This window comes from Embiotoca jacksoni, unplaced genomic scaffold (assembly GCF_022577435.1).
Source record: "Embiotoca jacksoni isolate LCO1_2020_lvr unplaced genomic scaffold, fEmbJac1.0.p SCAF_1, whole genome shotgun sequence".
NCBI lineage: Eukaryota > Metazoa > Chordata > Actinopteri > Embiotocidae > Embiotoca > Embiotoca jacksoni.
The window spans coordinates 25,695,043-25,720,803 of NW_027185229.1; the positions used below are offsets into that span (position 1 = coordinate 25,695,043).

At 41.2% G+C, this 25,761-nt stretch overlaps 1 protein-coding gene across 2 annotated transcripts; it reads right to left on the reverse strand.

The window, feature by feature from the left end:
* Positions 1 to 5,417: 5,417 nt before the first annotated feature.
* Positions 5,418 to 25,489, reverse strand: draxina (dorsal inhibitory axon guidance protein a). Of its 2 annotated transcripts, none has more exons than XM_069149872.1 (7): positions 25,252 to 25,489; positions 14,513 to 15,045; positions 13,520 to 13,740; positions 8,357 to 8,477; positions 7,587 to 7,679; positions 7,201 to 7,290; positions 5,418 to 6,702 (listed from the first exon to the last, which is right to left on the reverse strand). In XM_069149872.1, exons 2-7 carry the CDS (start codon positions 15,021 to 15,023, stop codon positions 6,590 to 6,592), a joined length of 1,149 nt encoding a protein of 382 aa, XP_069005973.1. In that variant the 5' UTR covers positions 15,024 to 15,045; positions 25,252 to 25,489; the 3' UTR covers positions 5,418 to 6,589. The 2 variants fall into 2 exon arrangements, with proteins under 2 accessions (XP_069005973.1, XP_069005964.1); XM_069149863.1 differs by having other exon boundaries at positions 14,513 to 15,048.
* Between the last annotated feature and the right edge of the window lie 272 nt (positions 25,490 to 25,761).

Consider the following 25,761-nt stretch of genomic DNA (forward strand, 5'->3'; position numbering starts at 1 on the left):
GAACCCCTCCTCCTCCTCGGCTCAAAACCTGCAAACACGAGCCATGTGACAGGAGCCTGACTGAGTCCCATGTGACCTCCACCCCACCCCCAGTCCTGCTCCTTCAGCCGCTCTCAAACCATATGAGTATCAACATTGGTCATAGACTTGTCACAGCCGCAGATCGTGCTGTCACAGCAACCACACACACACACACACACACACACACACACACACACACACACACACACACACACACACACACACACACACACGGGACTTCACTATGAAGGATCAGGAATGTAGTATGTCCATTTGAACATTAAAATAAAAACAAAATAGACAAGTGAGACTGTCTGTGATGCTTCAGTGTTGGCACATATACAGAAAATGCAAGCTGTATATTTAAAAGTTAGAAAATGTGTGTAGAGTATTTCACTATTTTATTTGTCAACTGAAGCAAAAAAAAAAAAACATGGCATGCAACACATGATCCTGCATGTCAGAGGCAATGTGATGACATGTGATGACATGTGACTGATGGACGTTTTTGAGTACCAGTATGTTTAAACTTAAAGTTAAAATGTGTTTGCAGCGGTGGAAGAAGTACTCAGAACTTTTACTGAAGTTAAAATAGCAAAACCACAATGAAAAAAATAGTCAATTACAAGTAGATTTCCTGTACTTACTTAAGTGGACTACTGTTTGCAAAATGTAACGTACTTAAATTATCAAAAGCAAAAGTTCTCATTATGCAAAGCGACCTAGTTAAGAAAGTTATATTTATTATTTAATATGTAGAATAAGTAATAAATAGAACATTTGTAATATTTATATGTATCCTATATAATGGAATATAACTTTATTGACGTGTACATTTGAGCAGCATTTTAATGTCATAATAGGACTAATGTTACTAACAAGGGCTAACATGCTACACATGTCTGTCATTAAACAGCTCCATAACACTGTGCAGATGTGTTGCAGTTATGTTTACCATTTTAGTGTTTCGAGCGTTGACTGTATACAGCGTTTTTAGCATCCTAACAGCTATGAATTATCAGAAACTATGAATGAGAAATTCATGTCACTCCATGTTTGCGGAGATATTTCAATCTGGACCAACTGACAGATCAGTTTAGTTAAAAACAGACTTCTAAACTGAGGCCTCAATAGTTGAAGAATCAAGAGAGTCGTTCAATTTTTTTGCTTTGGTGTTCAACAGAGGAGAGAAGAACTCAATCAATATTAAAGCAGACACTGAAAAGTGTTTCACAAATTGCAGGCCCACTGGACAAAGACTTTATGTCTTGTGAGTAAATATACACAAGTTTATACTTTAAACTAATGCGCACAAAAAAAATTATTATATGATTGATTAAAGCCGGCATGTTTGAATAACAACTCATGGCTAATATAATTTTTCCTCTAAAATAAAAGTTCAATTACCTGAAGAGAATTTCCTAAAATGTCATCTGGGTAGATGAAAAATTCCACAATCTATGAATATTTTTTATGTAAAAAGTTTAACCACTTATCATCTTTTTATTAAAACACTGGGGTGATGATTTTCACTGCTGACTTATGTATGGCACAAGTCCCATTTTTTTTCCTTCAATTCTCGGGGTCGTGAAAGAAGGGTTGCGCAGGATTCTGCAGCACCCCCTGGCGGATCTAAGAGGACCTGCAAGTCTACGGCTATAAATTAAAAAAAAAAAAAAAGAATATGAATTAAAATAAAATAAAATGTTTTATAAAATATTTGTTAGGTTATGTTCATAGTGTATTAATATATGTACTTCAATAAAATAGTCATGAGTAAATCGTAGGTTTCTAACGTTCAGTCCGGCCGGAAGTGACGTTTAAGGTCAGACAGTCAAATCAAAGGTTCACGTAAGGGGAGCAGCGGAACAAAATGGCGGCGCAAATGCGTTTTTTTATTTTTTATTTTTTATTATTTTGATATGAAGTCGTCAAAAGAGAGCAAAAACTAGTGGTTCATAGTACACAAGTGACGGCAGGACCGACCGCAACAAGGTGAGGCCGCTTTATTTGTACAGCACATTTCAAACATGTGGTGACAGTGGGCAAGGAAAAAACAACAACAACAACAACAACAACAACAACAACAACTCCCCTTTTAACAGGAAGAAACCTAAAACAAAACCAGGTGCAGATGTAGGTGAAGGTTTGGTGAGGAGGGCAGGGAGAGAAAAGTTTTAATAATTGAGCAACAACAATCAATAAACACCGGGCAGGTTGCTCTGAATGGAAAACAGGCAGCAGCTCCACAGCGAATGATACCTGCAGAGAGGACAGAAAGGAAGGAGGACATGCAGTAATTATAAATGCATTGAGAGCGCCCCGGGGGTCTATAGAGCCTAGACCTATAACACTATAACCCCCCCCCCCCCCAGGTGACCTCTGACCCCCCCTCGGCAGGACAAAAGGTAAGACCTTTCCCTCCGATTCCAGTATTTATGCTTTAAAATCCTTCATAACTACATTTAGCAGCATTACATTAACCACGCCGTTCTGAATGCGTGATGTGGAAATGAGATTTGCAGTATGACAAATGTGGGACATGTTATTTAATTTTGAGGTGTTAACTTCTTTAGCTGTCAAAGATAAACCAATTCAACTGAAAAGACATGATTCCTTTTACATTCTGGCCTGCAGCGACTGACCAGGAAAGTGAATGACGCAGCGCATAAACGTAATGCAGACTGTGATGCATCCTCTACATTTCATGTGCTTTTTATTTTTTTTATTTTTTAATGTTGTCAGTACTTTCCATGATACGATTTCTGCTTCTTTGTCTCTTAAACTCAGGGGGGGGGGGGGAATGCAGGATTTCCTGCAGCTTTGTTTACTCACATGTGAATTCTTCTCACTGTTGTACCCGTGTCCTTTTGAGAGCGCCCCGATTGGCTCGTGATAGAAGCTTTGGTAATGAATTGCTTCAAGAAAGCCTCAAGAAAGGTAGAAGTGCCTTTGTTGCAGCTGCAGGCCTGCCGGGATGTGGTATTGTGTAATCTATCACCTCACTGGCTGTTGGCCAGGTTTCAACACGTACTCCAGCAGGGCACTCTGTCAAAAGGAAAGTATTAAAAATACATCACTGCTTTTATTCTGTGGCCGTAAATCAGGATGGCACAATCACAGCTCGACTGGGCTGCTGCTTAGGAAAGAAAAATGAGTGTTACTTTTTTCCGTCTTATCAAATATTGATATGGGTAGATTTTAAGAGGCCTTGTGTGTTCAGATCAGAGACGTGCTTAATGTTATTGCTCGCACTTGCTCTAATGTGTCGTAAGCTTTGTGTTGAAAGGTTCTGACGGTTCAGGGTAGTTGGCGGATCACTTTATTACACGGAGATGGATGAAGCCTTATTACTGCCTCAAAAATCCCCATTTTTAAGAAAAGACTATGTGTTTGAAATAGATTCACGTGTCAAAATCGGAACCATACTGTATAGCGGTGTCATGATCTTTGTTCTTCTGTAACAGCTCAAAGAAGAATTTACCTTTTTCTCTTTAAACGTTACAAGATGATACAGGAGAAATGAGGCAAGCCTTTAAATCTCTAGACCTTGTTTTATATTCCTTCATGCTCCTCCAGTCCGGTTAAATGTTCTGGTCAAGTAGTGGTAAGTGATTAAATTGATTCTGGCACTGTACTTAACATCGTCTCTCCTGGCATTGATGAAACCCTTAAAAACTCATCTCTGTTCATCAAAATTACACATTTAAAAGTTTAATTTTTTTCCACCCCAAAAAAGTCCACTGCTGCCATAAAGACTGACGATGTAGGATTTAGGGGGATATAATGAAATGCAATATAGTATTCATAATTATGTGTTCATTAGTGTTTACTCTCGTCAAACTGAGAACCATTGTGTGTGTGTTTTTTGTCTTGGATTGAGCCCTTTTATAAATCTACATTAGGGCAGGTCCTCTTTCAGGGAGCACGCCATGTTTCTACAGTAGCCCAGAAGGGACAAACCACAATTTTATGCTGCCACCGTTTCCCCTTCATGCTTGGAAGGGCAGGGTTGGTCGCAATCTGCGGCATCACCACTAGATGTAACTAAATCCTACATGTGGCTTCTTTAAACATGGTGAAACGCTACGTCTTTGCCTTCGGTCAGTACGCGCATATCTAATAGTCGCTGCCTCCATCTCCACCCCCCCCTCCCCCCCGCCCCTCCGTCGCTTGCCTGCAGCTTGAGTTAAGAGTGGCTACCAACTGGGAGGAGACCCTGGGGTTACAGACCGAGAACACGCCGGAGGGATTATTTATCTCAGCTGGCCCAGAGACACCTTGGGATCCCCCAGGAGCAGCTGGAAAATGTGACTGTGGAGTGGGAGGTGTGGGCTAACTTGCTCAACATGCTGCCAGCGCGACCCCATCCCAGATTAACTAGAAACACGTGTCTAGTTGGGACGCCCATCACGTTTCTGATGTCTGTAAATTGTACCAAAGACATCATTCCTCTCTGAACTTTTGAGATGATTTTGCGCCCAAAAGAGATAAAAGCAAAGAAATTTTTTTTAAATAATGATTATATATTTGTGTAGCACAGCACAGTTTTTCTTGTCAACACCATTTATAACCTCATGACAGCTAGATTTATTCAGTGACCTTCTGGAGGAAGCACCACTCCTACAAAACCAGTAACTGCATGTAAAATAGTTCCAGTTAACTACTCTAAATGCTTCTTTCACATTGATGATTGATCATTAAGAATACAATTAAAATCAAATATGATATAATATAGTCAGTATGGGGGCTGATTTTCTGCCGAAGAACCTCTTTTACTTTCTTTTTGTGGTTTATAGATTTAACACCGTCTTAACTCGGATGCCATTATGTTGCTTTAAATGTGCAGCGTCGATTGTTAGATAGATAGATATTTACTTTATTAATCCCACAAGAGGAAATTTTTTCGCTACAGCAGCATTATAGATACAGGGAAAGCAATAAAATGAGAGTAAAAAATATTAAATATACAAATGCAGAATATATACAATAAAATAGAATAATATTAAATTAAACTTGGCACAATATGTGCTCTCATCGGTTTACTTGAACCCTTTCCACCCTGGAGGTGTCTGAACCTGGACCAGGCTGTATCTGTATCTATGACATTTGGTTGATTTGCAGTTGAGGACTTTTTGGAGCTAGATCAGTAACATCAGTGTTTCTGACTCTTTGTTAAAGGGCTGGTATTTACCCTAATTCACAGGTTTTTTTTGCAGGAGTTGTTGAAATGTCTCCTTAGCCTGGTGATAAACTATCCGATTAAGAATTGAATAGTTACGTGCGAATTTCGAAGACGTTTTTTGCATCTTGTGATACAGTTGCTAATACCAAACGTGTTACTGTAAGTAGATTAAATGTTGTAAGTGTTTAAGCAAATTTGACACCACACAGTATTTATTCTAGTAAGTGTTTAATCATGAAAACAAAAAAGGCAGAAAAACACAATATATATAGACAAACGTGTTTGAGTACAGAATAAATAAAACATATATTAGGACATGAAACAAGCATCTTTGTTGCTCATACTACCGTTACGTACATTTGAATAGTGGCATCAATTAAAAAATGTCGTTGGCAATCGAAACACATTCATATTTACATTACAGGACAGCAGACCGGTTCAAATAGCATTTGCAAATATTTTTTAGCATTTGATTGGTGGCCAGGAAACTAAATATAGCTGGAAGTTCACACAATTGCAGCAAATATTCATCTTTTTAAAATTTCTGTGATTGACAACCTACTTGACTCAATCTGAATATTCCTGACACAGGAAACGCTGCCAATCTGGGATTCCAAAGACATTCAACCAATATTAAATATTATTTTTAACAGTGTTTGACTCGGGTAAGACAATCAGATGAGACACCGATAGCGTGTTCAAACCAAATGTGACGCGAAGTATTCCCGTGGAGCGATTACATACGAAGTCAATGCAAAGACGCGAATCTCCACGAATTTGCGCCGTGAACACAACGTTAGAAATTTGAAGAAAGGTTTTCTCAAAAATCGTCTTCTGTTGAAATTATACCAACAGCAACCATAATCGTGGTAACAATTAACACTTAACCTCTGTGATAGCTACACATTTTCCTACGACGTGTTGCCTGCTGAGAAAAAGTCTTTTCAACCAATTAAAAGCAAATATTAAACACCATTTGTAAAACCTGGTGGAGCGAGTGAATTTTGTAAACCTTCCACTTCCTGTAGTGATGCTGGAGAGAACAAACCTGAATTAAAACTGATTCATGGATTTTTAACAGTTGATTTAAGTGCATAAAGGTGGTGACTTGCTGGATCAGGGTGCATGGCTCATCCCACAATGCAACATTCAAACAGTATTTAAGTTTCCTGTCATTTTTGCTTTAACTGACCAGATGTTAGCATCTGGGTGATTTACAGTAGATTGCAGGGTTGATTTGGGGAAAAAACAGCAAGCCGTCACCTTTAAGTACTCGATCCGTTTGTAGTGTGATGTGTTGGCTGTCCTGTCTTCTATGTCAGAGTGGTCATGGGGTCTTTCTTCCTCCTCTTCTCTTCCTCCTCCTCCTCCTCCTCCACATTCTCATATAGTGATGAAGCCTCCTTGGTCACTGCTGACTGAGTCCGGCACCACGCAGCGACCCCTCCTCCTGGTCACGCGTCGCTTCCGGTGGAATTTAGCATAACAGCGAAGCCCTGAAACATCGTAGATAACACTTGAACTGAAAAGAGGAATGGATCAGACGGCCCTTTAAATGACCAGGAGCCGCAGTTTTACATCCGTAAACGTGATCTGTTTCGGGAGCGCGTCGAGCCTCATCCGCAGTGCAGTTATTTTTTTCAGATTAATTAATGAAAACTGACTCTGCAGTGGTATCAGCTTCAGCGGATAAACACAATCAATAAAATATACATCTGCAAACTCCACACACAGTTAATGAAAACATGAAAATCTAAATTTAATGACACTGGGACATTTTCTGTTTACCATCGAGTTAGTCAGCCACTAAGTTTAGACACTCTGGGGAACGATAGCTGTCACCAGTCAGTGACTTTTAAAATCTTAATTATAAACAGTGAGACTTTTGGAAAATGACCCAGATGCACCATTGCACATGAAAATGAGAGGAGAGAAATGATCATGTCAGCAAACATGTCACTGGTATTGCACCGACACACGCTCGCCTCGCTCACCTTCCTCACACATGCAGTCGTCGTAGCATTTGTTGTTGAGGCCTCTGTTGTGAGGTTTACACTCGTGTTGTCTCAGGTCACAACAAGAACCTTGTGGAAGAGAAACATAACTTGTAACACGTGTAGTATCGTGAATGAATAGTTCACACCGCTATTGCCTTATATGGATTTCTGCTTGTTTTTACCAGCATCTGGAAGTAATGCGTTATTACCGCCAGAAGGTGGCAGCAATGCACCTAAAAGCTGTTTGCCAACTGTCATGAAGGCAAAGAAGAGCATGTTACTTCCAGGCGCCAGTAAAACGTTGTTTGATGGTAGTTGAATAGTTCCCAGGGAATATGAAATAGTATTTTGGATTAAAATGGCCATCACTACTTTATGCTGACCTGGGAGACAGTCCAGGTGGTGGTCACATGGCTCGACTGCATCGGCATCCGCAGTCACATTTCCAGTGCTGAGGTTCTTACTCCGCCTCTTGTCTGCAGCAGAAAAAAGAAATGAATACAACAGGTTTATCCTGAAGGCTCTGATTAATACACAGTCTCAACCAAATATTGATTCATCTTTTCCAAATTCTGCTATTTCGAGTGGTATTTTCGAGTGAAGCCATTTATGTTTTTCCAAGGCCGTGGTGAGGCAATTTCAGTTGGTAAGAAGCAGTATCGAAACAGGCATCGCTACTTATTATTTATTTGCTTTTACAAACTCTGGTGTGTTTTAACCATTAAAATGAAAGTTGTTTATATATTTAACATCTTCATTCAATTAAAAAAAAAAAATTTAAATCATGCAATTTTTAGCAATGTAAGCATGTATCTGGGGATTGCAACGTATTTCAGTCAGTCTGTCTACCAATTTGGTTCAGGCTGAAACATGTCCAAAAAAAATGTAATGGCTCTAATATGTCCCGATATTTCAGGGTATTTCTGTGATTACAGTATGTTTAACGACGTGACAAAATACTAAAAAATGTTTTAATATAAACATTTTATTTTGAATTATTTTCTTCAAGAACATACGGTTGCATATTATAGTTTTATATGTCAGCAAACTTATCCGTTTCCCTTCAAACTATGGAGTTGCTATGCTCTTAATATTTCCACCAAACCTAGAATTAGAATCGTGTATGAAATGACATTTTCAATCACATTATTACCTTTCTTCCTGGAAGCCGGCCAAGTGTCCACAGGTTTCATGTCCTCATAGTCTGTCCAATCAAAGAGCGCCATGTCCAATGTTGGCATCACCTCTCCTTGTGCTTTTCCTCGTCCGGACCTCTGAAGACAAAAGTGTAACTGTCAGCTTACATTTTTAGAAAGATTTGTATCCATATTTCAGTGGATCAATTTCATACTGGCTTAACAGGACAGCTCCAACATGCTGATATACTAATTTTCTAACCAGCTTATCCCATTTTATTTATGTTTTCAAACACATTTGTTACCAGAATGTGAAGATGTACGTTAAAAGCTAATCCTAAATTTGAAGCTATGCAACATGTGAGCGGCTGCAGAGAACTCTGATCCAGCGACTTTGATTGAAGCGCCGCGGCGTCGGATGTCTGTGGTTTGATTTGCTGTGTTTTGCAGGTAAACGCCTTCGGGGTGTTTCTTAATGGAACACACTGGACTTGTGTTGTGACCAGCAGCAGTAATGCTTCATTGATTCCTAAAATGCCCTTACAGAGACAACAGAGATAGCAGCTGGGCTTTAAAAACCAATCGATTGGTAACAGAGAACTTGGCTGCCCGCACAACTGCATACAAATAAAATATATCACACAGCATTTGTGTTGTTAATACATATACAGTTTACAGACATAGATTGAAACTAACAGTTCATTACCCACAGCCACAGGCTTTATTTGTCATCAGTAAGGACAGCAGGCAAGTAGCCCCTGCAGGTTATTAACAATTTTCTTATTCCTTCACTGTATGATATTAAATGTCATGAGGTGTTTAAGTCTAATAAACCACTGTAATTTGCAGAAACATTACAGCATTGAGGAAAACGGTCCCTCGAGTAATTTCTTACTCCGCTCTGTTACCTGATCTGTAAATTAAGTGGTTTATAAAGTCTGTGAGAGTTGCCTTGTGCATTTATTTCAGCATAGCAGTATTTTTTTGTGCTGTCACTGTAGGCGTTACAGGTTTGATCACGGTTGCCAATTTGAGCAGTAAACTAATCCCTCCACAATATTACAGTTTGCCCTTTTTTCCAATCTGCCACTTACATGGTCGAGGTTTGCTTAGTCAAAGCAATTAAAAGTAATTAAGCTGTTGCTTATGGTCTGAAGGGCTCCACCTTATACCTGTCGCTGAGCGCAATGTAAATATCTCTGCTGGTTTCAAACTAAAGCAGTTGTGATTTTCCCCTCCACCACACACGTTGTATAAATGGCAAATAAGCGTTATTATATTTATAGGGTTATTAAGAGAGTAAAATGAGCCTACATTAGTGGGGGGCACAAGGAGGATATACTCAGCTTGTTAAACACAAAGGGACACGCAGCAGCTCACAAACATGCCAAAAATGTTAAATTAAAAGAATACAGTGTGAAAGATTCTTGCTATTCGTCAAATCTGCTCTTATTAAAGCAGTCCCTCCAGGAACCAGCACACCTGACTCTTACAGGGGATTCGAAGATGACAGTTTGATTGGTTTATTTCATGTAATGCGTAAAAAAAACAACCCTGCTTTGATTAATTAAGAGACAAAGTACAACCCCTGTGAACAATGCACCTTCCTTTGCTCTCAGATGATCTGCAGTAAAATCAGCAGGAGTGGATTTGGGCATTCCCTAAATGCACATACTCCGTGTGCTTCAGACCGAGCAATTTGATCGTTAGAATAAAGCCCCGAATGTTAAGAGAGGGGATGCAAACAGCCAGCAGACACTTCTGTCAAGAGATATACCCTCAAAATGTAATTAATTTAATTGAATTATCAAAAACCTTTTCCTAAAAGACTCCAGAGCTATTGAAGACATTAATATTCCTCAGACAATATACACCAGACTAGATATCTCATCTTCAAAAAGACGTTTGATTATATTTGGTTGTTTTAAAACCTGTTTAATTTCATTGATCCTCTGGTTTTACCACCGCATTCAGGACACATACATTTTGCAACAATAGTAGAAAGGCTATTGTTGTTTTTTTGTTATGCATTTGAGTACATAGAATTGACTGTATATCTTGCTTTTAATATTACTCTGTGTTGCATATTGTCCTGTCTGTCCTCCTTATGAGCATTTCGATTTGATCTAATATAATCTGTTGTCATGACAATAACTCAGCAAATAGTTCCCAGATCATCAGCACAAGATGTTGTCTTCTCAGTCCAACACTTTCATAGTGTATGGTGGAATGAAAATCGCCCTCTAAGACTGCTAATGTGGCCTTCGACTTTAAGATGCTGTAGGTAAATAGTGAAAGAATTTATCTTAATGAATTGAAGACAACATTGTTAAAAAAAAACATGCAAAGTGATGAATTATAAAGACTCACCTTCATCTTGTTGCAGTCACACTTGTAAACAAATTTTAATATTTTGATGCGTTGAATGTTTTAAGGCAATGTTTTTCTGCTTTGTATAGTTTTGGATAGCAAAAGTTGGGATGTAATTTTAATAGAAATATAATGATTTCTTCTTGCTGCCTCAATAGTTTTGGTTAGTTGTTGAAAACCTTTGGACGGCTCCATAAATTAATATAAACCTTGGAGTATCATACATTTTAATATTATACTTCAATAAAATATTGACATTCACATGAGTGTTTTATAGCTTTGCTATAAAACAAAACTCCTTGGTGAATTGCCAAGCCATAATTTTCTGCTATAAAAGCCATAACAACGTGTCTATTGTCATTTCACTCGCGCTGGAGAAACAAAATAGAAATGTTGCACAGTATAATTAAGCCAGCGGGACTCAGATGTCTCCTGGGGAATACCAAAAAAAAAAAAAAGCTCTTCATGGGAAACCGATCCATACTTATTTCTTTTCACCTCCTGGAAATAAGCCTATAGAAACATCAATTAGATTAATTGCAGGGGGCTATCTGCTTCTACATGGCTGCTCATTAAACCATCACCAGAAGATCGAACATTAATTAAGAAGCCTCGCCACGTTCTTGTGCCACCAAATCTGGGTTCAGGAAAAGCTATCAGTTTTTTTTTTTTCTCTCTTGGTCAAATAATATTTGGCTGCTTTCACAGTTAAGATGAGCACCGTCTCCTGGGGTCTCAGAAACTCTGAATATAAAGCAGACTGATTGTCTCCAGGACATCAAACATATAGACTGACCGAGAGAGTCAGACGGAGGAAAGCACAATTTTAAAACCTCAGAAAAGTGCTGGAAATGTAAATGCAAAGTAAATATCGCTCTTGCAAGAAATTTGCATTTTTTTTTTCTTCTAAATGTCAAAATGGATAATTCTTTACTTTAGAAAAATGACACCGGCGGTTGTTGACCTAAAAAGACCCGTGTTTGCATTTTTCCTGACAAACCAACCTCCTGAAAATAATGAATGTTGTCTCTGCGGCTCAGCGGTGAAAATTAGAGCGAGATTATGGGGCAGCAAAACTTCTGGAGTGTTTTGTGTAAAAAGAATGGAAAAGTCGTGTTTGCTCTGCCGTCGGTGTGGGTGATACATCCCTGAAATATTAATAGAATATTTTAAGGTATTTCTGCGGTTAAGATGGTCTTGACGATATGACCAAGCGCCAAACAACCGCGATGTTTGTGAACCGCTGTTCTGAACCCTTGAGCTCCGATCTTGACCGTCGCCATCTTGGTATTTTGGAGTCGGAAGGGATTAAATTTAGATGTGAAGTCACTCCCACCTCCATTCAGACTTGCTTGTTGCCGGTTTGCATGTGCATTATGCTGTATTATTATTATATGATGTCACTTTAGCAACAAGTCGGAATACTGCCATCACCACAATATGACATGTTCTTTTTTTTTTTAATCTTATTATAAATTGTGCCGAAATCATCATGACGATAAAATATGTCACAGAACTACTGCACAGAATGAGTCCCCCGAGATATAGTTCTGATTGACCATATTTAACTGAAGGAGTAAGACTGGCCGAGCCGGTTAACTTTTGGTTCATCCCGATGTTAACTTGAACGGAGATCAACTTCGAGACTTTCCAAATGGTATCAGACCAAAATGGATCCGATTCTGATAGAGAAAGGGATCGTTTTGCGGACGTCGTGCGGCCTTTTGTTTCGTTAATCCACAATGTGTCCGCTGTTTTCCGGCTGCGACCGCAGTGACGCCGCGGGCTACGGTAGAGCGTATGACGTCATCGCGTGTCCGCTGGGGGTTTGTAATCACTTCCACAAGCAGAAGGGGGAGACAAAAGCTCGGCATCGCAGGTTGAAGTGTGGACCCTCTACTCTAAGGTGATAGATAGTAAGAGCTTTCATAATCCACAAAATGCCTTTTATCTTCTTCACACAATATGCTCAGTGGTGTATGTATTTGTAGACGACAATTCCTCCGGTTAAACTCTAGTTTAAAAGTTAGATTCTATCTTGTTATTTTTGTGTCTTTAGTAATATGTTATCTTGGAGTTCCTCAAAAGAAAGAACTTGTCAGTCAAACGTAGCCGTTCACCGTGTGGCAGATATTTCACACAAACACACTGTAAGCTGTTGTTTGTTTGTAACAAACAGCAGCTGTGACAAATGTAAAATCGTCATTGGCGTGGGGATTTATTCAGTATCTATTGATGCCTAATTTGTAACGCTTCCAAGGACTGAAGGAGTCTCAGGAAAACATGTATGATTTTTTTTCTTTTCTTATTTTAAATGCTATTTCAGCATCATGCTGGGTGGATGTGACAGGTGGTGAGTGGTGCCCCGTGCACCCTTGCAGATTTTTCATAACGTGCCCACAGTCGAACACAAAGAGAAGATTCTCTGTGCTCACATAGATTTTGGTCCTGACATGGTTTCTAGTAAATGAGCAGGAAGGTAGTTACGGAAAATGTGCTGCTGGACTCTGAACCGTGTGCTTTTTCATCCCAAAGGCGTCGTTTTATTCCAGAGAACACAGTCGTATCTGTCGTACCCACTGTGACCGAGAGCCAGTGAGTTTGCAGGAGATGGGACTCTCAGGTTCGCACTGTGGAGACTTACCATTTCCACGATGAGCTATGAGGTTAGAAGCGGCGTAACGGCAGTAATGGGGCCCATTTTCACCCCCCCCCCACGCACACACACACACACCCCGTGCACGCTGGCGTCATACTGAGGCACGACAGGCGCGGCCTTTAATGAGCGCGTGAGTTTTCGTCGGGGTTACCTGGGGTTTGGTGGAGGCCGGAGGCAGCGTTGGGGGATGCTCGTTCATCACCGTGGCAACCATGGAGGAGCCAGAGCCAAAGACGCCACCGATGGGGGAGGGGGGTTCACTGGGTGGGGTCATGCTGAAGGAGGGGGAGATGGCAGAAGAGGAGGAGGAGGGAGGATCCTCGAACAGATCCCCGTCCTTAAACGTAGAGCTCAGCTCTTCTGTAGAAAACCCTGGACAGAAGCAAAGAACATGTCGCTGTTAGAACCGCAATATGTTTTCTTTTTTTAATAAACATCGATCCAGTTTGCTTGTATTTTTAGAAAACATAACATAATTCATGAAGTAGGAAGGACAATCTATAATCTGTCATTCATAAATGTTCAATGAACGTGGTTTAAAGTGTCATCCCCAAATTTCAAATACACATTTTCTACGATCAGTGTCGCAACAGTTAATTCAGTAAAACTTTAAATTACATGAATTGATGAATTGCAGATGTTGAAATTTCCACTGCTAATATTTACTAAATGGGCGTTGTGATGGGATTGTTTTATTCAAAAGTCAAGACTCAAACTTGGGTTTTTGATATCTGAAAGTACCATAGTGTATTACGCCACATCTATAAAACTTTCACAGATTGTATTTATGTATTTGTAACAAAATTCCATTCACCACCTGTTTTGGGGTCAAAGCCAGATAAAAAGTACGTCTTTTGTAAGAAGGGTGAACTGAACTAAATTTAATCCCTGTTCAACCACAAGCATGAAAGAGACAATGACAGCTTCTTTTCAAAGTTTTGACTTGCCACAGTAGAATAAAGTAATTAACGATGACTTCATTCCCAGTAAGCCATGCCAGCCTGCATGCACAGTACTGGACCTGTTCAGAAGTTGGTAACTTCATTATTTACCCGTAATTTTCAATGTCTTGTCTGAAAAAGGCCTGTAACTTCACGTTGGATGAAGGATCTGCTGTACGTGTCTGGATAAATGGACAGTTTACCTTTTCTGTGGCGCCCCTTGTCACGTCGGCTCCCTTGTCTCCTGTGCTCAAAATGGTGCCCATTCCCATTTCCGTTCCCATTCCCGTGTCCATGTCCTCTCCCCTTGCGTGTCCCCAGGAGGTGGTTCTCCCGCGGCTGGGAGGGACTCTTCATGCTCATTCGAACTCTGTCCCTGTCCCTGCCGGGGCCCATCTCCAGTCTCACCGGGCTCAGACCCTCCAGGCCTGTCCCGTCGTCCTCGGGCCTGGCCAGGGGGTGCAGGGGCCGGTGGGAGAGCAGCCCGGCTCCACCCTTCGCGGCGCGGGCCCTCTGGCTGCCGTGCCCTCCGCGGTCTCTGCCGTTGTAACTGTGGGCCTGTGGGCCTTCGAGAGGGTACTGCAGGGCATTGCTGCCACCTGCTGAGGTCTGTGCTTGCCTCCTCTTGCCATGAGGAGCTCCAGGCTCAGCGCCGTGCGACAGCGCCAGGGTGGCAAACAGGAACGCCAGCAGCGGACGCCAGGAGAGAGCCATTGTTTGTCCAGCACCACGCCACCTGCTGGGAAGATGATATATATACCTCAGTTTGACGCATATTCTGCTGCGTATTTAGATGTAAAAAAAAAAACACCCTTCTGTGCAAACTAAATTTGGACTTTCTTAAATTGTTTAAGTCCCATAAAAACAACTACCTTAATAATTAATTAGGTGAAAACATGTTTTTCTATCTTGCTGTTGGCTGCTATTTCGCGCAAAGTAAACTTGAGATTTTTCACAGGTTTGACACTCAAAAGATTTGTATATTTTTATAGCAATATACCTTAAAGTCCTTCCAAAAAAATGTCAATTTTCAGTTTACAAAAACACATCAAATGAAAGCAGTCGGTTGTTGCCTCTCGACTGAATTGACTACCTTTTTAAGCCCTGCCGGAAACACGGCTTTAAGGATAAGAGTGTTGCCCTTTGGATCGATCCGCTTTGGCTCCAAACGAAATTTCTCAAGAAAACAACTCGATTGACCGAAATGAAATACACAGACAGTCACGGTCGAGGTTTTGTGTCGTGAACATTGGTATATTTTTCTCTCTCTTCACAGCACCTGTGAAACTGAGCAAACCTCATTTTGTTTTGACCGGCTGCCTTTTTGTGTCGAAGCCACAATCTAAAACCTCAAGTCCTTGAGTATTGTGATGCGTCCTCTCACTCGGCTGTACGCGTCATTATCCTACAAATTCTCCCGGCCTCCCAAGCGCACACCCACTTATCTTGGTAGGTTTGAGAGAGCGTTAAAAGAGAAGGACAGATGCTTGTTCTTTTTCAAAAATGATTTTCCAGCCTCTCGTTCCTGCACCTCCAGACCTTACTCAATACGAGACACCTTGTGCACATCCTTCACCGCCTCCTATTCAGTGGTCTCGAGAACCCTCCAACCGTATCTTCCATTTCAAAAATAAACATATCTGTGGCGTGTGACTCAAGTGAAATGTGACCATCAGCATATCTGCATGAAAGGCCCAGCACCTCATCCAAAACGTGAATAAACTGGTGTTTACTGTAGGAGCCAAAGCCCTCGAGTAAGATCCCGAGATACACAACCGTCAGGCTCAATTTAAATTGCAATTTAATGCCACCTGAGGTTTGTTTGTATTCATACAAAGTACTCTTCCAGTGTCACGCCCCAAAAAATTTACACAATATTTCAAACATTTAAAACCCTTCAACGTTTAAAGTATTAAACTCTTCACTTGTGTAATTCATTTTAACTTTTTATTTTTATTGTTATTTATATGGAGTGATTGAGATTTTGAAAAAACAAACGGAATTTACAGGTTTTTGTAGATGAAAATCAATAAATGAAAATGTAATTTAAAACACACTTTACTCAATCTATGAAATATTCTTTAGCTGTCTTGCTTTCTGTTCACTCTATCGATCAATTGTGTAAGTAATAGAATACCGTATGTACTATACAAAACAATATTTTCATAATTTTTTTCAACGATTTTTTTACCAAAACACCGCATTTACATCCAATAAGATTTATTATTATTGTTTTGTTTTGTTGTTATTTTTACAAATACATTGAGTGAAATAATGTTTGATTTTGTTATATATTTAGTATTTATGGTAATATTCACATGACCCCGATAAAGATAATATAGCTGAAATTAACTGAAAGTGCTTTAATTTTAAAGGACTTGCGTTGATTCTTGCACTTGTGTGGACCTCACTCTGTGCTTTCTCAGAGTTAGAAAGATATTTTACTGCCCAGCCCAACTATAAGTAACGCCATATTCTAATATGACAACGCCAGTTCTTCATTTTAAAACATCATATCATGTCGGGTGAGAGGCCACGTTGCTGTTGTTAAACATAACATGGTTTGTTTTGTCCTCTATTTAAATCGGCGGAGACAATTAATCGCTGCAGACGTGCACAGCTGCATTATGTTGCCGTGGCAGGCGACTCCTTTGTGTTAAAAGACAAACGGCAGTGCAGGGCACACAGAAAATCAATGAGGGAGAAGTATTGAGCTGCTGGTGATATGTGTGTGTGTGTGTGTGTGTGTGTGTGTGTGTGTGTGTGTCAGCAAGGCGGAGTTGGGGGAGTGATAAGCTTCCTGCTCTTTCATCACACTGACACAGCCTAAGTTGAAAAAAACACACCCTTGGGTTTACAGTGGGTTATTTAGGAGTTTCTAAAAACAGGACACCAGGCAGTTGTGTGTGTGTGTGTGTGTGTGTGTGTGTGTGTATATATATATATATATATATATATATATATATATATATATATACAGCATATATATGCTGGTGATGTCAGGGGAATTTTGCAGTGCCAGTGCAGGCATCATCCCGGGGGGATTTAGAGGCAGACTGCGTGGACGGGCCTCTGGGAGTTCGACCAGCTGTGCAGTTTTCAAACAAGAGTGTGAGGCGGACTGCTGAGGTGAGACCTTTATCTCCAAGCAGGCCTTCATAGTGTTGAAGGGAGGAGTGTGTGTGTGTGTGTGTGTGTGTGTGTGGGGGGGGGGGGGGGGAGGAGATAATCGGCCATGTCACACTCATAGTGTTTAACCAGGATTACACTCTTGTCTGTTTGACACATGAGGCTCATGCTGGTGTCAAGAGGCCTGGACTCTGTGCAGCCAAAAGGGGGATTTAGAGGAGAAAACAAAACAAAACATCCAAACTTCACGGCGGGGCGGCAAAAACAGAGAACTGTCTCCGAGATCGTCTCCAGAGCCCTCTGGATACTCTGTATTAATCAAAGGAACAGTTTGACATTTTGAGAAATGGGTCTTCTTGCCATGATTTATGTGACAAAGATTGTTACCCGCTCTCATGTCTTGTCAGTAAATACAGTCACCAGTGTGCTCCGCGAGAAGCGCTTGTCTGATTGTTTAAATCGATATCACGGGAAAGCGCGTCCCAGATCTGTCAGTCCGCTAAAGGGATACTATGTCGGTGTCACGTTTCGCCTCACCGTGGGATGGAAAGTAAGGTGCAGATCATGGTTTGGATTAAATGTGACACAGTTCCAATGTGGTCGGATTCAGGCATGAAATCGACTTAGTTAGGGTCAGGAAACATCATGGTTTGCGCTAAAATAAGTAAATTTAGATTAGTAACTTTCTGTACTTCATGTAAGTTGCTTAATGTGCATTTACGTATGTCGAATACACAATGTAAGTCATTTATTTACATTAGAAAAGAAATTCAGGTTGACTTTTTCTTTTGCGTGGCCTCACCCACCACCAGGTGTTTGTGTCATCCGCCCACTTCTCTTTGAGGACTCGATCACTCTTTGTGTTTCGTCACGTGACCTTTCTCCGATTCTGGTCATCAGTGCGTGTACTTTTCACGCTTAGGCGAGACAAAACGTGACACTGCGTGATACTGGGCTGGATCGTTGAACTGTGGTAACCCTTTCCGAAACCGACTACCTGATCTGAGCACGTCTGCTTAATGCTGCGACCGTCCAGCTGTCTGTAGGGGGACAAAGAACTTCTTCTCTTCTTCATTTCTTTCTACTTGTGCTACTTTGTCATTGCCCAATCAAACACTTTCCAGCAGCGGTTGTCTGATTGGAAGTTTCTCATCTTTGGACAGAGCTTTGTGCCAAGCTACAAGCTAAATGCCTGCAGCTTCATATTTACTTTACAGAACAAACAAGAGTGGTTTTCTTCTTCTCATCTAACTCTCAGCAGGAAAGGGAATAAAGGTTGCTTTCAAAATCTTCAACTCGTTTTTTTTTTTTTAAAGAAATATTCAACCTTAACATCTACCTGGAAAATATTTTGGTGTCATTTAATACACGGCAGAATTTGTTTCTGTCGTGACAGGAATCAGAAGATAAATCCATCCCCCTCTTGTATACGTGTTAAATTGAGGATTAACACTCAGATTGTTTGCAGAAATAGAAACAGAGCACCTGAACTGCAGATAAAAGCAGAAGCTAAGTAACGCCACCGCGATGTGACCCTTCAAAAAAAAATAATTTTCCCACGTAATGGAAAGATGTGACGGCTCTATAGAAACAGAAGCCACCCCATCCAGTCTGAGGTTTGAATAGACCTGTCATGTGAAAGGGAAGGCAGGAGGTGGCGGAGGGAGACCGAGTATCTCGGCACAGCGGTGCCCCGTTTTCCTCCCTCAGACTTTCATGTGCTGCTAACAGGTGGCCCTTTGAGGAGACGCAGGACGGCGACGATAATGGAGCACTCTGGGTGGCATTCTGGGTTTTAAGCACAGTCGCTTGTGCGTGATAAACAACCTCCGTGAATAACAGCCTCCCGCCAGAGCCCGTATTATACAAGGTTGTGTGTTGTAGGTAGGGCACAGCAGGGCGAGCATCTGCTACCGAGGCGATGGGAGGCCAAACGAGTGGCCTGATGAGTTTCGTTCCCGAATGAGATAATCCACCAATTTGAATTGTATCATCCAAACAGTGACTGATGCTCTACTAGAAAGTGGAACAGATTAAGGTTGGACTTCAGCTTTCATGACTTCAAGGACATAAAGACGCAACAATTTAAAATGTCCCGAAAACCTTATTTAATAGCTCTCTTAATTGCATTCATTTTTACTAAGTGATAGGGTTTAACATGAACACAGAAATGTCAGGTAATGACGGGTCCCAGAAGAGTTTTACATCTGTGCATTTTTTTTATTTGAGTGCTCTTAATTGCTTGAAAGCGGGCAGTTATCACATTTTTATCGGGCCAATCAAAATGTAGCAATATTTGAATTAAAATCTGAGGACAGGTGTTAACATCTGTTGTCGGCCACAACTGATGAAACTACATCCACACAATCCTGAAGACAGAGATTAGCTGAAATTGTATTTCAATTATCATAAATAATATCTAAGGAGGCTTTTCTCCCCCCAAAACTTTAACGAGTTCTCTTTTAAATAACTGGAAGAAGAACATTTGCAAAACAGATTTTTTTTTTTTTTGTAATCCACGTTAGCTATCTTGTCATCTTGTTGTTTGCCTTGGTGAGTTGAGACATCCGGCCAGTGGTTGATACCGGGCACAGACCTCGGGTTCATTTTGAAACTATTGGTTCAGCCTTTAACCAATCAGATTTGACCACCATACGCACCAAAACTCAAACACCTCTGCAACAGCATTTAGAAAGAAAACAAAAACGACTGACTTCAACATTATCGTAGTAAACCACTCAGATTGCTGATTGGTGATTCCAGCTAACTTTAGTTTTCAGACTATAACGCCAGCGAAGAAAACTCAATGTGTGCTCAATAGTGTGATGGAGCCAGGCGAGGTTAGGGTTGGTTGGATTTAACAAACACAGGACTTTTACCCGGGAGACTGGTGTTCGAGTCTTGAGATAGTAAAAGTCAACGTGGACATAACGTGTTGTACTTAACTTGTATACGAGTACGTAACTTCACGGAAACGCATGGAAAATGACTTCTCTCGGACCAAACAATGATCTCTCCCTAACCACGTGGTTTTTGGAGCCTAAACTTGAGGCACTGGGCTTTTCTCGCCTATAAAACCTGACACTTACACTGTATCCTCTAATGGACTGACAGGTGCTTCATACACTTAATACCGGGTTGGAATATCAGTAAAATTGTGTGACACCACCGGTAGGGCTTCGTATCACATCTGCACCTACATGTAAATAAACAGCTCCATAGCGCTGTCGAAAATACTTCACAGATGACCTTTAGTTTCTCCTTTTTTAATCACGAATATTTACTGATGCAGAAAATACTCAAACCATGTTTCACAAGCTTTAACAATATATATTTGATTGTCTTTTACCTGAATATATTAAAAAGCTTTTACTCTGGCTAAATCAATATTGGGCCTTTCTCAGATGGAAATGTTTGGTTTCAAGGAAAGGATTTCAATCATTTTATATTTGCAAAGACTTGGATGATGTGATTCTCTCTGAGGAGGGACGGACTGTCAAGTAACGTAAGATTAGAGTCTCTTTCATTTAGTTCTTTAAAATCCTATTAAGCGACTGGTAGCTGACTTTATCAAAAATGTTTTTATAGATTGAATTTTTTTGATCAACAAATATTTTAGATTTGGTGGTTATACTCTGTTCTAGCTTTTCCAATGACAATAATAAAAGCTCACCATATACACTCTTCTTACTCTGGGCTGCGTAGGTGTGACTAGAATCAGGATACCCTCTATGAAGGACGGAGGAAGATCGTGGTGTCATGGGGAATTTATTGTCCAGAAGCAATAACAGAGTACAAACCAACAAATAAATACGATTTTTAAAAGGAAAACTTTGACATTACTTTGACCTCAGTCTGAATTTTTCATCTGAACTTCATCTCTTGAGGTTGTCGTGGATTTTTATGGACGTCTGAGCTCAGCAACGTATGGAGAGAAATCATGTACTGTAATATAAAATGTAATAAAATCTTAATCTTATTAAATCCACATTTTTTGAAAGCCAGAGCAGTTAGCTAAAATATATTATTATGGTTTACATTTTGCAGAATATATACTATGTGTGCGTGTAAGGAGCTTTTATAAGTATAACGTTAAGTGTGGAACCGACACCCAGGAGGCATGAATCTGAGTGGACTGTGATAAGTATGAAGTGATGGGTAATCTTGCAAGAAATTGCAAAGGGGGCACGAGTGGAGGTCTTTATGATTATGCTCTGATGAGATCAGAGACCTCTCTCCTGTCTGTGATCAGTCGGTCAGTCCCTTCAGCAAGGCGGCGCTTCAGTGACACACTCATTATAAAAAAAAAATATAGTTAACGGGGCCTGGACCCAGATCTGTGGTGGATATGGGGAAGGCGAGAGAGGGAAAAGCGGTGAGGCGGAGCAGGAGGCGACCCTGGTATTAAATTGCTGTATGTGTGCATCTTTTAGCTTCACCTGCTGTGACACCAAACCTCCAGGAGCCATCTGCTCCTGTTGTTTTATCTCATAGCAACCAGCAGGGCCAGAAGGATCCAGCAAACAAAGGCTCCAGGAAACAGGCTGTAGAAGCAGAGCTGTCATGTCAAACAGAGGCCACCTTCAGGACTTTTCTTTTCCTTACACACGGCGAAATGAAGTTTAAAGCAGGAGCACTCTCCTGCTGATTACTGTCAGAATTACTCAGAAGATCTCCGCTGGAGCAGAAAGTCATCAACCAGCTACTAATCGGGTTCTTGAGCATATGCACAATTTGCGAATTTATTACAGGCCGTCAGAAACAGACCACGGGTCACATGGGAGTGTGCGGCTGCACAAGAACAAGCTAAATATCTCCTTTCAGCTGCGTAACTCGCTAAGCGGGAGCTGGAGTAGATTCTTTAAACAAACACAGCAGGTTATGAGAGGTAAAATGCACGATTAAATGTAATAGTTTAAAAATAAATAAATAACTGCAACTTGCTGTTTCACAAAAACATCCCTTTGTACCACAACAATGCTGAATTTCTGATGCATAAACTCCAACTTTTACATCTCTTATCTGGGGTAGAATAGGTCTAGATCGTGGCACCACATTATCATAACTATCATCTCAATAACAAGCACCCAAATTACAGCTCCAGTTAATGCTTCCGCATAATAAACACATCTGCCAAGCTGCAGTTCACACCATAAAACTTCATTTCCTCAAGGGCCAATACCGCCGACTTCAGCAATATAAAAGAGCTTTGTCTCCACAAACAATATTGGTAGGATTCACACATCGACCGGGAGGCTGTTTTGCAGCTTTTTAGGTGTGTATTGGATGGCGAAGGCTCCAGGGAAGCGACACAGGGTGATAAAAAAAAAAAAAAACAAGAGCCATAAGGAAGGTCCATCTGTCAGCAAGTGAGCCGAAGCAGAGAGCAGGCAGACAAAACCATCCACTGGTAATTTGGTCGCAGGTACAACAGATGTGAGGCGAGACCAAAACATTGCTGCTGATGCAAAGTTAACGTCAGCAACATCCTGCGACGTGGCCCTCATCTCCCAACACACACACACACACACACACACACACACACACACACACACTTCCCTGTTTTACAATCCATGCATGCACACAAACACACTCACAGCAGGAGGAAACCTCCTCCAGACACCCACATCGAGGTCTGTTCCAAAAATGCTGCGAGACACAAACAGCACCAGAAGCAGAGCAAGAGGTCTCCCACAGAGAAGAGAGAGAAGGAGAGAGACAAAAGGGAGGAGGAGGAGGAGGAGGAGGAGGAGGAAGAGGAGGAGGAGGGGGATAAACTGAGCAAAGAGGAGAAAAATAAGATGTAATGCTGAGAGAGGAGAGGGAGGAAAGAAAGGAGGGAGGCAGAAACGGAGAGGGAGGGTGACAAGTGACATCAAAGTGGGAGAGAGACGGGGGAGGGAGGGAGGGGATTTATCCAGTCTTAATTAGAACAAAGTGTCGGTGGCATCTTTCATTTAGCGGCAGATAAGGACACCAGCTGAATCCCCCGCATAACACAGGAAAACCACAACAAAGCTTTTGGCTTCTGCAACCAACAACAAAACTTGTTCGTAACTAACCCCGTGAAATCTGGACACCTGGTCCTGTGTGTGTGTGTGTGTGTGTGTGTGTGTGTGTGTGTGTGTGTGTGTGTGTTTGTGTTTGTGTTTGGACACGCTGCATGGGAACAGTTTGACCGGTCAGCGGGAGGGAGGCGCTGCTGTTTAGAGATGATCAAGTGAAGCATGCAAACACATTATATGAACCCAAAGTTTTCCTCCCTCTCTCCCCCATCCCCTCCCCCGGTGGTGGCGAGCACCGCTGACCGCCTGCCAATGTTGAAAGAGTCTTGATCAAACAGATGCAGCCACGCTTTGGCAGCGGCCTTCTAAGGCGAGTTTCACACCGCCGTGGAGGCGACTGCATGGATGTTCAGCAATGTGGCAAATTCGGGATGAAAGAAATAAGAGATTTGCTTGGGAGGCGACTGAAAGCACAACGTGAAAACAAATTGTGATTCTTTTAGGGTTCTTTAAATCCTTCTTTGATACCTGCAGCCTGGATGCTATTAGTTTTAACTTTGTAGGAATTCCTTTTTGCATCCGTTGGCTTTGGTTAGACATAAATAAACAGGAAAAGACAAACTACATCCCGACGTCTTGTCTTTTAAACGTGTGAAGAGAATGAATCTGACGTACTACGCTCGCCTAAATGAATTTCCATTTGAACATCAGACGATGTAAGTGTGTCCTTGGGTTATCTCTTTATTTTCTATTCAGTTATTAATAAATCAGTTTTGTTTTGGCTGCAGGTCGGCTCACTGTGCCCCCCCCCTTCCTCCCATCATGTCTAATGCCTCCCTGCTGATTGACTTGCTATTAATTAAAAATGAACGCCTTAATGTGACTCTACACACACAAAAAAAGGCTCCTTTGCAACATGTTTCACTTTTAATTGCATGGTGTCACACTGAGACTCCTCTCTCTCTCTCTCTCTCTCGCTCTCTCTCTCTCTCTGTCTCTCTCTCTCTCCCCCCTCCACACACACACACACACACACACACACACTCTCTCACATATACACGCACACACACAGTTTCACACCGTCTTGAGGCTGCAGTGAGCAACAATATGCTGTCAGGGAGAGATAATCGCTCCGATCATTTCTGATTCTCCTCACCATTCTCCCAGTAAATTCCTGTGTTGACGCTGATCTGATTTTAAAGCGTGACAGCAGGAGACACCGACATCACAAAAGTTACTCTGATTATCGGGTCAAATCTGTTTTTCCGGTATCAAAACGCGTGCAACGTTTGCAAACAGCCATCTCTCTCTGCCAGCCAAGCAGCTTTTTTTTTTTTTATTTTTTTTTTTAAAATCAGTTAAACACGAGGAACCATTTGCTTTTATTAAGTTATTAACTTTAGCGGCATTATTAAGGTGCGCCACTGATGCGTTTTTACGCACGAGGAAATCATGGTGTAAATGGGATACAGTGAGATAGTACGGGCTTCTCGATCGCTTGAAACAATTGTAATTAACCCTCTGATAAGGTTTCCAGTCCATTTTATAGCAGCGCAACTGGGAACTGTAGACAATATATTGTTTAAGTGGGTGTGTAAGATAAAGTAAGCTACAACAGGGAATATAAAATTACCACAAAGTCGCTAAAAACTGGTTCAAGCATCACAGAAACAGCACACAACAACGTAGGGACAATACAGAAACGAAACGAGTGATTTTTTTTTTTTTTTTTTTTTTTTTTTTTTTCCATTACGAATCGCACTTCCTTTGGAAATAATGCAGTTCCCGTAGACAAGATAATTCCTTACTTTGCGTTTGTTTATCGTTGTTTTCCTCTGATGTTATTTTTCAGGTTTAAAGAGCAGCTCGGTCATATGGCTGCAGGCTGACAGCGGACAGGACCGACACACAGCGCAGCGGCGGCGGCAGCAGCACCTCTGTAGTCCGCTCCCCGGGATGTGCCGAGCATCCGGACTGTCTGCTGCTTCTTATGAGGAGGAGAGTCACCGGGCTCCGGGTGCGCAACCCGAGTGCGCGTTAGCGGCAGGGCTGAGCTGGATCTCGGAGGGGGCTTGTCCCGGCAGGTAAGACGGGGACAGAGGGGGAGGGAGGAGCTGAGGGTTTAGGACTGATGTCATGGTTTCACGATCAGCATTTTTATGCAATTTTGTTTTTAATGTGACCCTTTCAGTCTGTCAAAATGTTCATGCTGTTGTCAGCTCAGAAATAGGTTTTAAATTGCCTCTCAAATTCAAGAAAAACTAAGATATTGATGTAGTTTTATGTTGGTTTTTTTTGGTTTCTTATGGTTTGCCTTT